At 34.4% G+C, this 12224-nt stretch overlaps 1 protein-coding gene across 7 annotated transcripts in view; it reads left to right on the forward strand.

Annotated features, from left to right (window-relative positions):
- Window positions 1–12224, forward strand: part of PHF14 (PHD finger protein 14) — a 201133-nt gene that overhangs the window by 52637 nt on the left and 136272 nt on the right. For all 7 annotated transcript variants that reach the window (XR_011539053.1, XR_011539051.1, XR_011539052.1 and 4 more), the window contains exons 8-13: window positions 3958–4104; window positions 4748–5018; window positions 5323–5429; window positions 6377–6472; window positions 8305–8408; window positions 10450–10581. Coding sequence is in view for 3 of the 7 variants with exons in the window: in XM_070615778.1 (XP_070471879.1) it covers window positions 3958–4104; window positions 4748–5018; window positions 5323–5429; window positions 6377–6472; window positions 8305–8408; window positions 10450–10581 (857 nt within the window). In the remaining 4 variants the exon portion in view is untranslated. The remainder of the gene's footprint in view (window positions 1–3957; window positions 4105–4747; window positions 5019–5322; window positions 5430–6376; window positions 6473–8304; window positions 8409–10449; window positions 10582–12224) is intronic.

The raw sequence follows: 12224 nt of genomic DNA on the forward strand, positions 1-12224 counted from the left end.
TGCATGGGCTATAGGACAGTCAGAAGGTAGAGAGTCATACATTGGAGATATGACTGGTGTTAAAAACTTGTTTGAGTCTTAGAGGGAGTGACCAAGAAAGATAAAAGGTCATGCCCAAGGAATGGTATTTTAGGCAGTGAATTATGGAGACAGTGCAGAATCTAGGTACATTCATGGCAATTAGGTGGCTCAGGTGGGGGGACAAGAACCTTGATGGTGTTATAATTGAGAGGATAAAATATGATATGCTACTAACTCATTGTGGTATTTACACTCTTCTGGTTTCAATAAACACTTCAGTTTTATTATTAAGATACCAATAAAGCATCTCTACTTTCTTAAAAATATACTGTTTTTACAAGTGCCAATTGGTTCTCAGTGTACAAGCCTCCCGATAGTTTCTTCTTTCAGTTTATACCCCTTTGATCTGCTCTGTTAATATTATTCAGGGAGCTTTGTTTAAAGAAAAAAATTTTTTTTAAGATTATAGACAAAATCATGCAATTTGGAGGTCCACAGGCTAAATTTGACCTGTAGATACATTTTGTTCTATAGGAATAGTGTTATAAAAAGAAGCCTTGAATTTGAATTCCCCTTTAGATAGGACATTCCAGTTGCCACAGGCCCTGCAGTTCTCATAGTCCCCACCATTCATCCCCATCATTTACTTTTGTCTTAGAATTTTCTACTGTCTTTTAGGCCCCTTTTACTCATTTATGTTTACTGGTACTTTTTCTCAATGCATTTGCATTTAAAACTCTTGCCTTAGACCTGCTGAATCAGAATTTCCAGAGTTGGGCATTAGTCATCTCTATTTAGAAACCTCCTTAAGTAAATCTGATGACGGTCAGGTAGTGGTTGAAAAAGACAGATCTTACTTACTAGCTGTGGATCTTGAGTTAGCAACTTAACCTCTGTGGTTTTCAGTTTCCTATCCGTAAAATTGATATTAAAATAATAGAACCCATATCATGTGGTAGTGATACAGGATAAATGAGATAGTAGGTAAAAAGGCACCTGTGCCTGGCACCTAGTATATAATCAGAAAAATGTTTTTCCCTTTTCATTTTCCTTTGGGAGTAGGATCTCAAAAGCTTCGTTTCTTAAAGCACGTTGAAGGGATATTCCAAGCCAACCAATGCCTTAATTAAGACACTGTTTTGACTGGTTTAACAAAACCAAATAATGACTGGCTTAAACAAGGAAGAAGTTGAATTCTCTCTAATATAAGATTCCAGACTGATTTGATGTTCAGGGGATATTCAGGGATATTTGGTTCCAAGGACCAGGTACCTGCGTACTTTTTGCTTCATCTTCCCTTAAACCGTAGCCCTTTCTCACATAGTCAGAGATGGTTTATCACCACCCAGACTGGGTTCTACCCCATTGGAGGGAGGAAAGTGTAGGCTAAGAGTAGGTAGCTTCCTTTCAAGGGTGTGTTCTGGAAATTTCACACACCTCGTTGGCCAGAGCTTATCACATGGCCGTTTCTAGCTGCTTAGAGGCTGGAGCAGAGAGGTTCTAGCAGGGTAGCCATATACCCTATGAACAGCAGTGGAGCATTGTCTGCTAGAGGGCTGGAAGGTGAAAGGATGGCGCAAAAAACTGGGCTGAGTTCCACTCTGCTGTACACAGGGTTGCTAGGAGTTGGAATCTGCTTGACGACACTAACAACAAAAAAAGCTTAGTACCCAGTAAAAGGATTCTAGTACTAAGGGGAAGAAAATGAGAATAGATATTAGAAGACAGTTAGTGGTTTCTGCCATAGTTAATATTTGCTTAGTATATCTGTTTCATTCTCTAAATAAGATTAACCTCTTGGTCATTCTAGCCTTAGAATTAGGGGTCATTGTTCCTTAATCCCAAATTAATTAATTAAAACAAAAAAAACATTACTTGAGTTATTTCTTTCTTTTCAGATATCTTTAAATCAGAGATAACTAGTCTTTTTCCTAAGTCGATGTCTTAGTCCTAATGCCTAATTTGCCTGTGCAAGTATGAATCCTATCTTTGATAACTCAATTTCAACCTTACCTACTTTAAAACAATAGAATAATTCTCCAGATCTGGCTGTTTTGGCGGAGGTTCAATATAATCTTTATTTCCGTTCAGCATCTTCTGTCACCAAGATTTAGAGTATGTCATGAGACAGGTGTATGTGTGTGTTAATGCAATCTCCTCTCTATGCTTTTCTTGTATTTTATTTTTATAGCCATGGGAAGTAGTTGTTATTATATCCATTTTGCTAATGAGTTAACAGAGGCCCAGAGATGTTTAGCAGCTGGTTTGAAGCCACAAAACCAGTAAATGGTGGAGCCAAGATTTGTACCCAAGTTTTTATATTTCCAGTTTCTGTGATCTTATCCCTAGTGCCATACTGTGACATCTGTAGATGTTACCCTACAAAATTGCATCATACCCTTCCATGGTGGTCTAGTGGCTAGGATTTGGTGCTTTCACTGGTGCGGCCTGGGTTCAATTCCCAGTTAGGGAAGTTAGTTTTACTGCTAATCACTGATGTTCTCTTAGACTAGCCGCATTGGCCTGGTGGTTAAGTTTGGCGTGCTCTGCTTCAGCAGCCCGGGTTTGGTTCCAGGGCAGAGACCTACACCACTTCTCTGTTAGTGGCCATGCCATGGTGGTGGCTCACGTACAAAAAGAGGAATATTGGCAGCAGATGAGCTCAGGGTGAATCTTCCTCAGTAAAAAAAAAAAAATGTTTCGAGCTAGCCCTGTTGGCCTAGTGGTTAAAGTTCAGTGTACTCTGCTTCGGCAGCCTGGGTTTGGTTCCTGGGCGTGGAACCACACCCCACCCCCCCCATCTGTCAGTAGCCATGCTGTGGCTGTGGCTCACATAGAAGAACCAGAAGAACTTACAACTGTACACAACTATGTACTGGGACTTTATGGAGGTGAAAAGAAGAAAAAAGGACGAAGATTGGCAACAGATGTTAGCTTAGGGTAAAATCTTCCCCTGCAAAAAAAAAAAAAGAATTGCATCATTTTTTTTGTTGTTGTTAACGACATTTTGCTTTTTTTATGATTATTTCTCTTTCTATTCTTTCTCATTTATTTCTTCTTTTTTAGTGTCATAATTTCTCTTTGGGTTGTAAAACCTTACCTTACTAAGAGACCCTTTTAACATAACTTAGATAAAAACTATATGGATAACATATCTTTATTTTTCCTCTTTGAGAGAGACCTAAAGAATGAACTACTAGTTGTTTTGTTGGCAATCACATTGCAGATTGCTTTTTTTGGTTATATATTTATAAATTATTTCTGTTTTTGGTAATTTTTTTTCTACCCTACTCTTTATGAATAAAAAAGGTACCCGTTAGTACCATGAAAGATGGCTGTGAGAGTTGTGTTTCCATTTGAGGTTTTATGGTTATAAAGAGAGTTAAAGGGGATACCTAAAATGTTTTATTGACATGGTCTGGCCATCTTAATCCATTTTTGTCCTGGGTAGAATCTGTCCATGCATTGCTAGGCACTTAAAAATATCACACTTATCTGTGTGTGTTTTCCCACTTATCTTACCTGTATATTCTGGATATATTGTTGTTTTGTAATATTAATCTATGTATGCATAACATTAATATTTAATGATGATTTCTACCTAAGATTATTAAAATCTTAAAACATTTTAAACAGTGGTTATTTTCATAGGTACACAAGTAAACTCAATATAATACGTAAGATTTTATTTCAGTATTTTTAAATCCACAAGTTCCTTTCAAAGAAAAAAATTGTTAATTTGAAGTTGCTATACAGGATTAAGTTTCTAAAGCAGCAATCTTTATCATAATATGTAAAAATTACTTTCATAATTTATTTTAGAGGTAACCAAAGCTGTAGGAGATTCTTCAAAAAGAAAATATTATTTCTTGTGTTAGGTTTTTTGTGATCCTTTGGAGTAAAAATGTTCACTTTTCCCCCGTTTTTTTGGTATAGGATATAGCAGATCCATTTTTTGCTTATTGTAAGCAACATGCAGATAGGTTAGACAGAAAGTGGAAGAGAAAAAACTACTTGGCTCTACAATCCTATTGTAAAATGTCTTTACAAGAGAGAGAGAAGCAACTGTCGCCAGAAGCACAGGTATGGGATTTGTGCCAAAACTCATGTTTTTCTTTCAAGGTTATGGATTTCAGATCTCTTGTGTGTTTGCCAATGACATGTGAAGTATAATTATGAAATTTGGTTAGTTACCTAGGAAGTGGGTTGTCATTAAGGTCAATGGTGAGTATAGTTTGTAGCTGAATACATTACTCCTCATCTGGTCAACAGAGCAGCTATTTATATTACCATGTTTCCAAATACTTTGAAAAATATGGCTTAGAGGAAATGATTCTACCAGTTGACCACATCTCTTTTCAATCTGTTCTAATGTTCATTTATGCAAAGGATTTGATCAGTTTGCCCATTATGTAAAGTATTTTTCTATGGAAATGAAGTAAATTTATGGAGACTTTTACAGTTATTGAGAAGAGAAACTTCAGCTTAATCAAATTAGTTTCCGACAACTCAGATCATAGATTAGCACAGTTGTTACTAGGGGTAGACCTAGTTTATTGTAACCCAAGAATTATATAGTATACCTTAAGGACCATGTATAAATATAATTTGCCTTGATATAGGAAATTCTGGTTATCTTTACTTTTTTTAAGCATGGAGGTAAAAGTCATAAGGAGTATGTTCCATTTCAATATTTTTTTAAAATTTGTATTCATTTCTTTTACAGGCAAGGATCAATGCCCGGCTTCAGCAATATCGTGCCAAAGCAGAACTAGCTCGATCCACCAGACCCCAGGCCTGGGTTCCAAGGGAAAAATTGCCCAGACCACTCACTAGCAGTGCTTCAGCCATTCGGAAACTGATGCGGAAAGCAGAACTAATGGGGATCAGTACAGATATCTTCCCAGTGGACAATTCAGATACGAGTTCTAGTGTGGATGGAAGGAGAAAGCATAAGCAACCTGCTCTCACTGCTGATTTTGTGAATTATTATTTTGGTCAGTATAGAGACTGATACGTGCACATTTTCAATGAGAACAATTTGCTAATGAAAATATTTGATCTGCTGTCAAAATTTGTTAGCCATACTACATATACCAAGTAAAAGCATGTTTATTTTCCTAATTAGTTGTGGGTTGTTGCAAAATGCTGGGTTCCTGTATTTGTGAGTAGAATTGTAAGTTTTTGAACAGTGTAAGTTAATCCACGTGATCATCTCTATGGCTAGCTTCTTCCTTTGTATATTTTGTATATCAGCTTTTATTTTCTACTAAAGTAAAATTGGATATTTAATTTAAATAGAGAGAAATATGCGCATGATTCAAATTCAGGAAAATATGGCTGAACAAAAGAATATAAAGGATAAATTAGAGAATGAACAAGAAAAGCTTCATGTGGAATATAATAAGGTAAGTTGGCAACAAAACAAATAATATATCTTATTGATGATTTCTTTTGTGATTTTATAACGTTTCTGTTTATGTTTCCCTTTAAATTCCCCTGGAGTTTTTAGGCCCTTCTTTGCAACTTCTACTGCTCAGTATCTTCATTATCTTTGCAGACGCTTACGAAGCACTTTGTATGTGCTAGGCACAATTTTGAGCACTTTACGTGTATTAACTCATTTAATTCTCACTTCAGCTTTATAATGTGAATTATGATTATTGCTCCCATTTTCAGAGGAGGAAACTGAGTCCTAAACAGGTGAAGTAATTTTCCCAGGCTCATGCAGGTAGTCAAGTCATAGAGCTACCTCTTCATTCTGTGATGAGGGAGATGAAAAAGAAATATCATATAAAAGCAAGACGTGGCTAACATGTTAGGTAATAAGTAACATGAGTATATAAAACTGGTATTGACTTATTATTAGATAACATTTTAAGTGATTAAAAAAATTAGTAGAGAGTAAATTTCTAGTAATCAGCCACACTGTAGTGAAAAGAGTACTGATATTAGATTGAGAAAACCTCAAGGTTTTTGCTGGTTCTATGATCTGGGCCAAGTCACAAAAACCCTATGATCCTTAGTTTTCTCGTTGGGAAAATGGTGGAAATTTATCTTGATAAAGTCATAAGGATTAATTAGAATGTGTGTGGAATTATATAGTAAACTATAACAATATATAAATGTAGGTATCATTATTAGTAGTAAAAATGCTAACATAAAACAAAATGCTTACGTTTTGTTGGTGCTGCTTAAATAATTGGATAATCTTGTTTCTCAGGGTATTGTGACTTGAATGTATTAAAAATATAGAGAATGTAAATATAGATATTCTTGGATATTTATCGATAAATTTTGACATATTCTACTAAGTATTTCAATGTTTTACTAATTTGAATTATTTACGTTGCAGCTATGTGAATCTTTAGAAGAACTACAAAACCTGAATGGAAAACTTCGAAGTGAAGGGCAAGGAATATGGGCCTTACTAGGCAGAATCACAGGGCAGGTTAGTTTCTTTCCAATTGCTCTCTCCTATTCTTTCTCTCCATATGATTTTCAGAGGTCAGATCTCTGATACAACTGTCACTTCACTAACTGAAGAGTTCTGTTTGATTAGGGCCAGCTAATCCTCTGGGATAGTGATTTCTGCCTGAAATACATGTAGAGCATTGGAAACTGCTTACTGAGAACGTGTAGCTTAATTTGGTTGTTTTAACAGCTCTCTTGTTTGCAAAATTTTTTCGTTTGCTCTAACCCATTGATCTGTCATTTGTGATGAAGCTAGGATTTGAAGCATGAGTTACTCCTGCCAAGTTCTTCTTTCCTCTAATTTAGCAGTTTTAGATTCCTTGACAGTTTTTTCTGTCTTGTTCTTGTGCTATATTTAATTCTTTGTTTTTTTGGGGGGGATGTAAAATTTAAAAGGCAAACTGGAGAGATTCATTTTCATGTTGACTTGGTTTGGAGCTATGTAAGAAATGGTTTTTGAAACTTTAATGTTAAAGTGTAGTTTTTCCCCTTTAGTAACTATTATTGTAGTTATGAAAAAATGATTTTATCCTTGAACATTTTTAGCCTGTTAATGTTCTTGTTGTTGAAAAGAAGAATCATTGCCAAATGGATTTCTTTGAATCCTTCTTTTTTTGGGACTGTATGTAATACATAAATTAAAAATTCATTCACATAATTTCAGTTATATTTTTAAAGGCTGATGGAGACTCACAGTAGTCCTTAATAGTCTTATTTGTGAAGGAGACTTTTCAAAGAACACATTTTTTTTATTGTACTTGTTTCAGAGGTTTATAACGAGTCAAATTCATCATACAATTCATGTAGACATATTGATTTTTGAAGTAATACATACTGATATGTATTGTGTCATGCTAGCTTTGAAGATGCTTCTCATGTGAACAGGATTGTGTGGCTTATATTATAATGAATAACATAATGTAAAAGGTGAGAATGAATAGTCACTTATGGAGAATTGACCTTTGTTCCTATTAATAGATTGTTGATGGAGTTTTGCAAGATTACGATGTTTTATATTTTATATTTGGAGAAGTTAATGTTGAGTGCAAGCGTATTATCAGTATTTGCCAAGGCAGTGTTATTTTTTGGCTTGATTTGCAAGTTTTTCTTATGAGAATCTCCTGTTTAGTGTAAAACATTATCTACCATGTAAGGGTATTTTAATTTATTAAATGACTTCTAACAGAAATCCACAGATTTCCTTGTGCAAATGTAAAATACACAGCAGAAGTAGAATTCATTTGTACTGCTTGCATGACACTTTTTTCCAGTTGGTTGAACAGACGCCGGCCCACTGGGCCACTGAGAAATGCCTTTGATAGATGGTTGCTGTCTGAGAAGCCAGCATACTACAGATTAGTAGAAGCCCAAAGAGAATCTCATTCACTTTGTGAAGAGTTTGGTCCAATAAGATAATTTTTCTAATTAACCTGTGGAGCCCAGTGTAGCTGGGATGTTGAGGAAAATAAACGGCCTCAATATTCTTTTTGTGTCGAGTGTACTTTTCTTTTTAATGTTCTTAAATGCTTGTCCTTGTCTTTCACTTTTTAAAGCTAAAGTAGAAGTTTAATTTTCATAATGTTTTAGTGTTCCACTGAAAATTGATTAAAGTGTGTAATTATAGGGTTCTGATGGAAGTAACTGAGACAAAAACTCATTTTAATCCTTTTTGCCAGTGTAATAGCTGGTAAAACATTTTCCCTGCAACAATCGTAGCATATTTAGTTCACTTGAGTGGCAAATAGAGGAAAATGTTGCTGTATATTTCTTCTTTAAAACAAAATAAACTGCATTTGTTCAAATCAATAGAAGTTGAACATACCGGCAATTTTGCGAGCACCCAAGGAGAGAAAACCAAGTAAAAAAGAAGGAGGCACACAAAAGACGTCTACTCTTCCTGCAGTACTTTATAGGCAAGTAATGAAATTATGACAGATTAATATTGTGTATTTTTAAAATAATACATTTTAATAACAAGACGCTTCAGATATTTGAGAATGAATTATGTCCATGCCAGAATTTAAGTTAAATGCATTTGAAGTTCATTTTATTAATAGCTTCATCAAAGATCTTTCCAGGTTGAATGATAGAAGGGATTTTTGCTTGCCTTTTAATGATAAGATAAATGACTTCTTATATCCTTTAAGTAACTGGGGATATGTGTGCATGCGCTCCATGGGAATGAACAATTCTCTGGGGAATTGGAAAGTGACTTTAAATAATGTAGATGATTATTTTCTTAGGTAATTAAAACAATATATTAGATAAATGGGCATTTATATTTTATTTCACTTGAATGAGTTTTAGAATTTTGCACGTGTTTCCAGGTAGTGATAGGTGTCATACATACAGCCTAAATTATTGCCTTTATACAGTGGTGGATAATAAATATATCTGTTAGATTTGAAGCTGTCTACATTTGTTTTCTCTTTCTGTTCAGTTTTATTAATTTTGTTTCTGGAAGTATTTTTGTTCTTTACTTTTTTTAGCTTGTATTTTACAGTGTTCACTATTACAGTAATTTAACATAGTCAGGACTTCTTTCCATACCTAAGTAGGTTAGGATCTTACTTTATTTTGTTTAACTGATTGTATTGGTTAAGTGAGAAAAGTTTAGAAGATGCTGGTATGTTTATGTACACAGACACACACAAATGTATATAGTCACGTACAGACATATATATGCTCATGTAAATGCATAAATATTCTCCCCACAACTTCTTCCTTTCTCAGAAATGGCAGCGATAATAACAATATCAATCTCTGTAATTACTTTCTGTTCTTGACTGGAGGTTCCCTCTGTAGATTACAGAAAATAACTTCCTTGAAACATGGGAAAAGCCCACTAGTATCTTAGTGTTCAGTGTCAAGACTAGCGCATTCTCAGTTCAGCATTTCCAAACAAATTTGGTTCATTTGGAACCATCAGATTTATCACTGTGCTTTTAACTTTTATCACTACAGTTCATTTTTGTTTCAGAATATATTTTAAGTGATTTTCCTTTTTAACTCTGAGGAACTTTGAGACCAAATACTGATTGTTGTTGGGTGTGTGTGTGTGTGTGTGTGTGTGTGAGAGAGAGAGAGAGAGACAGAGAGACAGAGAGAGAGAGAGAGAGAGAGAGAGAGAGAGAGAGAGAGTGTATGTGTTTGTGATCTTTTTTCCTAGGGTTATTTTAAAACATTCAGACATCTTTGCTATTTCTGTACATGGATGATTCTTTTAGGTTCTCAACAACTTTTCCCCCACTCTTTACATTCCCAATGTAAATATGCCCTAGATTTTCAGGTCATGGTGCTTGTGCTCTCAGGAGTAGTTAAGTTGCCTTTTTGCACAAGGAAAGTTAGATTCCTTAAAAATAAAGAAAAATCCAAAATAACAGTAATGACAAGAGTAAAACTGCATTCTTGCAATAAATATTAATTGGTATAGTTTTAAGACTCAAACTCTGATTTTGAAAAGAGACTTATTTTGTATATATAGCTTATTTACGTGTTGACGTTTCTTTGAAAGGTTTATAATTAAAGTTTGAAGATAAACTGAGTTTTGTTTGTAAAGTAACTTCTTTGGTACTTTTAGAGAAGTAGAAAATTGGAAAATTCTTTTAATAATTTATGTTTCTAGAGAAAAATTGAGCTAATCTTAAGTAGGTTTTAAGTGATAATTAAAATTAAGATAAGGGTGATGTTGAAAATAAATATCTTATAGATGCCCTTCTTTCAAAGGTTTGACTCTAGCATATTTAAATTTATACTAGATCCAAGATATTTTTCTACATTCTCAAAAGTATTTACAACTAATAATGTTATGACGTTATAAAAAGATGTTATTAAAAAACATTTGATTTCAACAAAAGAAATATTGTTAAAGTGAAATTTTAAAAATATGCTATAAATTAACTTTTTCTACTATAATCATTATTCTAATCCTTCATTTGCTGCCTTTATTCAAAGTTGTGGAATCTGTAAGAAGAACCATGATCAGCATCTTCTTTTATTGTGTGATACCTGTAAACTCCATTACCATCTTGGATGTCTGGATCCTCCTCTTACAAGGATGCCAAGAAAGACCAAAAACAGTTATTGGTGAGTAAAAGGGAGGGATTTAGATGTTAGAACTGGTTTGCTCTTAGTTTCAATAGTATTAAATGAAGTGTTATATCATACTGCTTCATAGTAAAGCTTTTGACACATTTTTAAATTAATATTCTTATAAATATTTTTCCAACTTTATTGAGGTGTAATTGACAGTCAAAAGTTATATATCTTTAAGGTGTACAACTTAATGATTTGATATACGTATATATTGTGAAATAATCACCACAGTCAAGCTAATTAACATATCCATCACCTCACATAGTTACCCTTTTTTTGTGTGTATGGTGAGAGCACTTTAGACATAAATATTTACCATAGAATTATGTGAATAAAGTTGTAGCAGTTTTTGAGAAATGAATTTTAAGTTAATTGGTATTTTTGTTTCTTAGCAATGGATTCCTAAGACGTGAATTCTGTCTAGTGTGTTTATAATTCTCTTGTTTTATTAGAATTTTTCAAATGCTTTATTTTTGTTTTGAAAATGAATGAATTTATCAAGAATTTGCCTCCATATGCATGTTTTATTTGTAATTTAGGATTTTACTTCTAAATTAGTGTCACTGAAGACTTTACTTCTGGTATTTGTCATTTGTGCTATATTTAAGTTCAGCTATTCTTTGTAAATCTAGAAACATTTGACATATGTTTCTGAATTAATGTTTTCATTAACTTAGGCGTATTGAATACTACAGATGTTTGATAAAATCTTGTGATATTTATGATGAGTTTTATTCTTTCCTTAAGTTTAGTCCAAGGGAGAGACAGATGTTCAAATTTTAATAGGCTGATTCTATATAGGAAGAATATAGGACATGGGAAACTTTGGGATGAACATGAGTTTTCTCTTTATACAAATTACCTTTCTAGTTTTAGAAAAGAATGAATCCCAGATGCTTAAATGGTAATCTACACAAAAAGTCATGGGTGTTTCTCAAACACATCAGGCAAGCTTTTTGACCTCATTGTTTTATCTCATAAAGCTACCTATGTTCATTTTATTAGGAAGTTTATGTTCTTTTACCATTGTCACAGAATTGCTTTTTCTTTTTTCTTTCTTTCTTTCTTTTTTTTTGCTGAGGAAGATTCACCCTGAGCTAGCATCTGTGCCAGTCTTCCTCTATTTTGTATGTGGATCAACACCACAGCATGTCCGCTGATGAGCGGTGTAGATCTGTGCCTGGGAACTGACCCCGGGCCACCCAAGCAGAGTGCGCCAGACTTAACCACTAGGCCATGGGCTGGCCCCTCATAGTTTTTTTTTTTTTTCAGTTTGTCTTGAGACACTCATACTGATCTGCTCTTTTCAAATATAGTGGAGTGTATTTCTTTTGATTTTTTTGTGTGTGTGGTGAGGAACATTGGCCCTGAGCTAACATCTGTTGCCAATCTTCCTCTTTTGCTTGAGGAAGATTGTCACTGAGCTGACATCCATGCCACTCCTCCTCTATTTTATGTGGGATGTTGCCACAGTGTGGCTTGATGAGCGATGTTAAGTCTGTGCCCGGGATGCAAACCTGTGAACCCTGGGCCTCTGAAGCGGAGTGTGAACCCAACCATTACACCACTGGGCGGGCCCCTCTTTTGATGTTTACGTGCTTTCGAAACCAGAATTTAGGAAGAAACTGCTCTAG

The sequence above is a fragment of the Equus przewalskii genome, chromosome 4 (assembly GCF_037783145.1).
Source record: "Equus przewalskii isolate Varuska chromosome 4, EquPr2, whole genome shotgun sequence".
NCBI classification, from domain to species: Eukaryota; Metazoa; Chordata; class Mammalia; order Perissodactyla; family Equidae; genus Equus; species Equus przewalskii.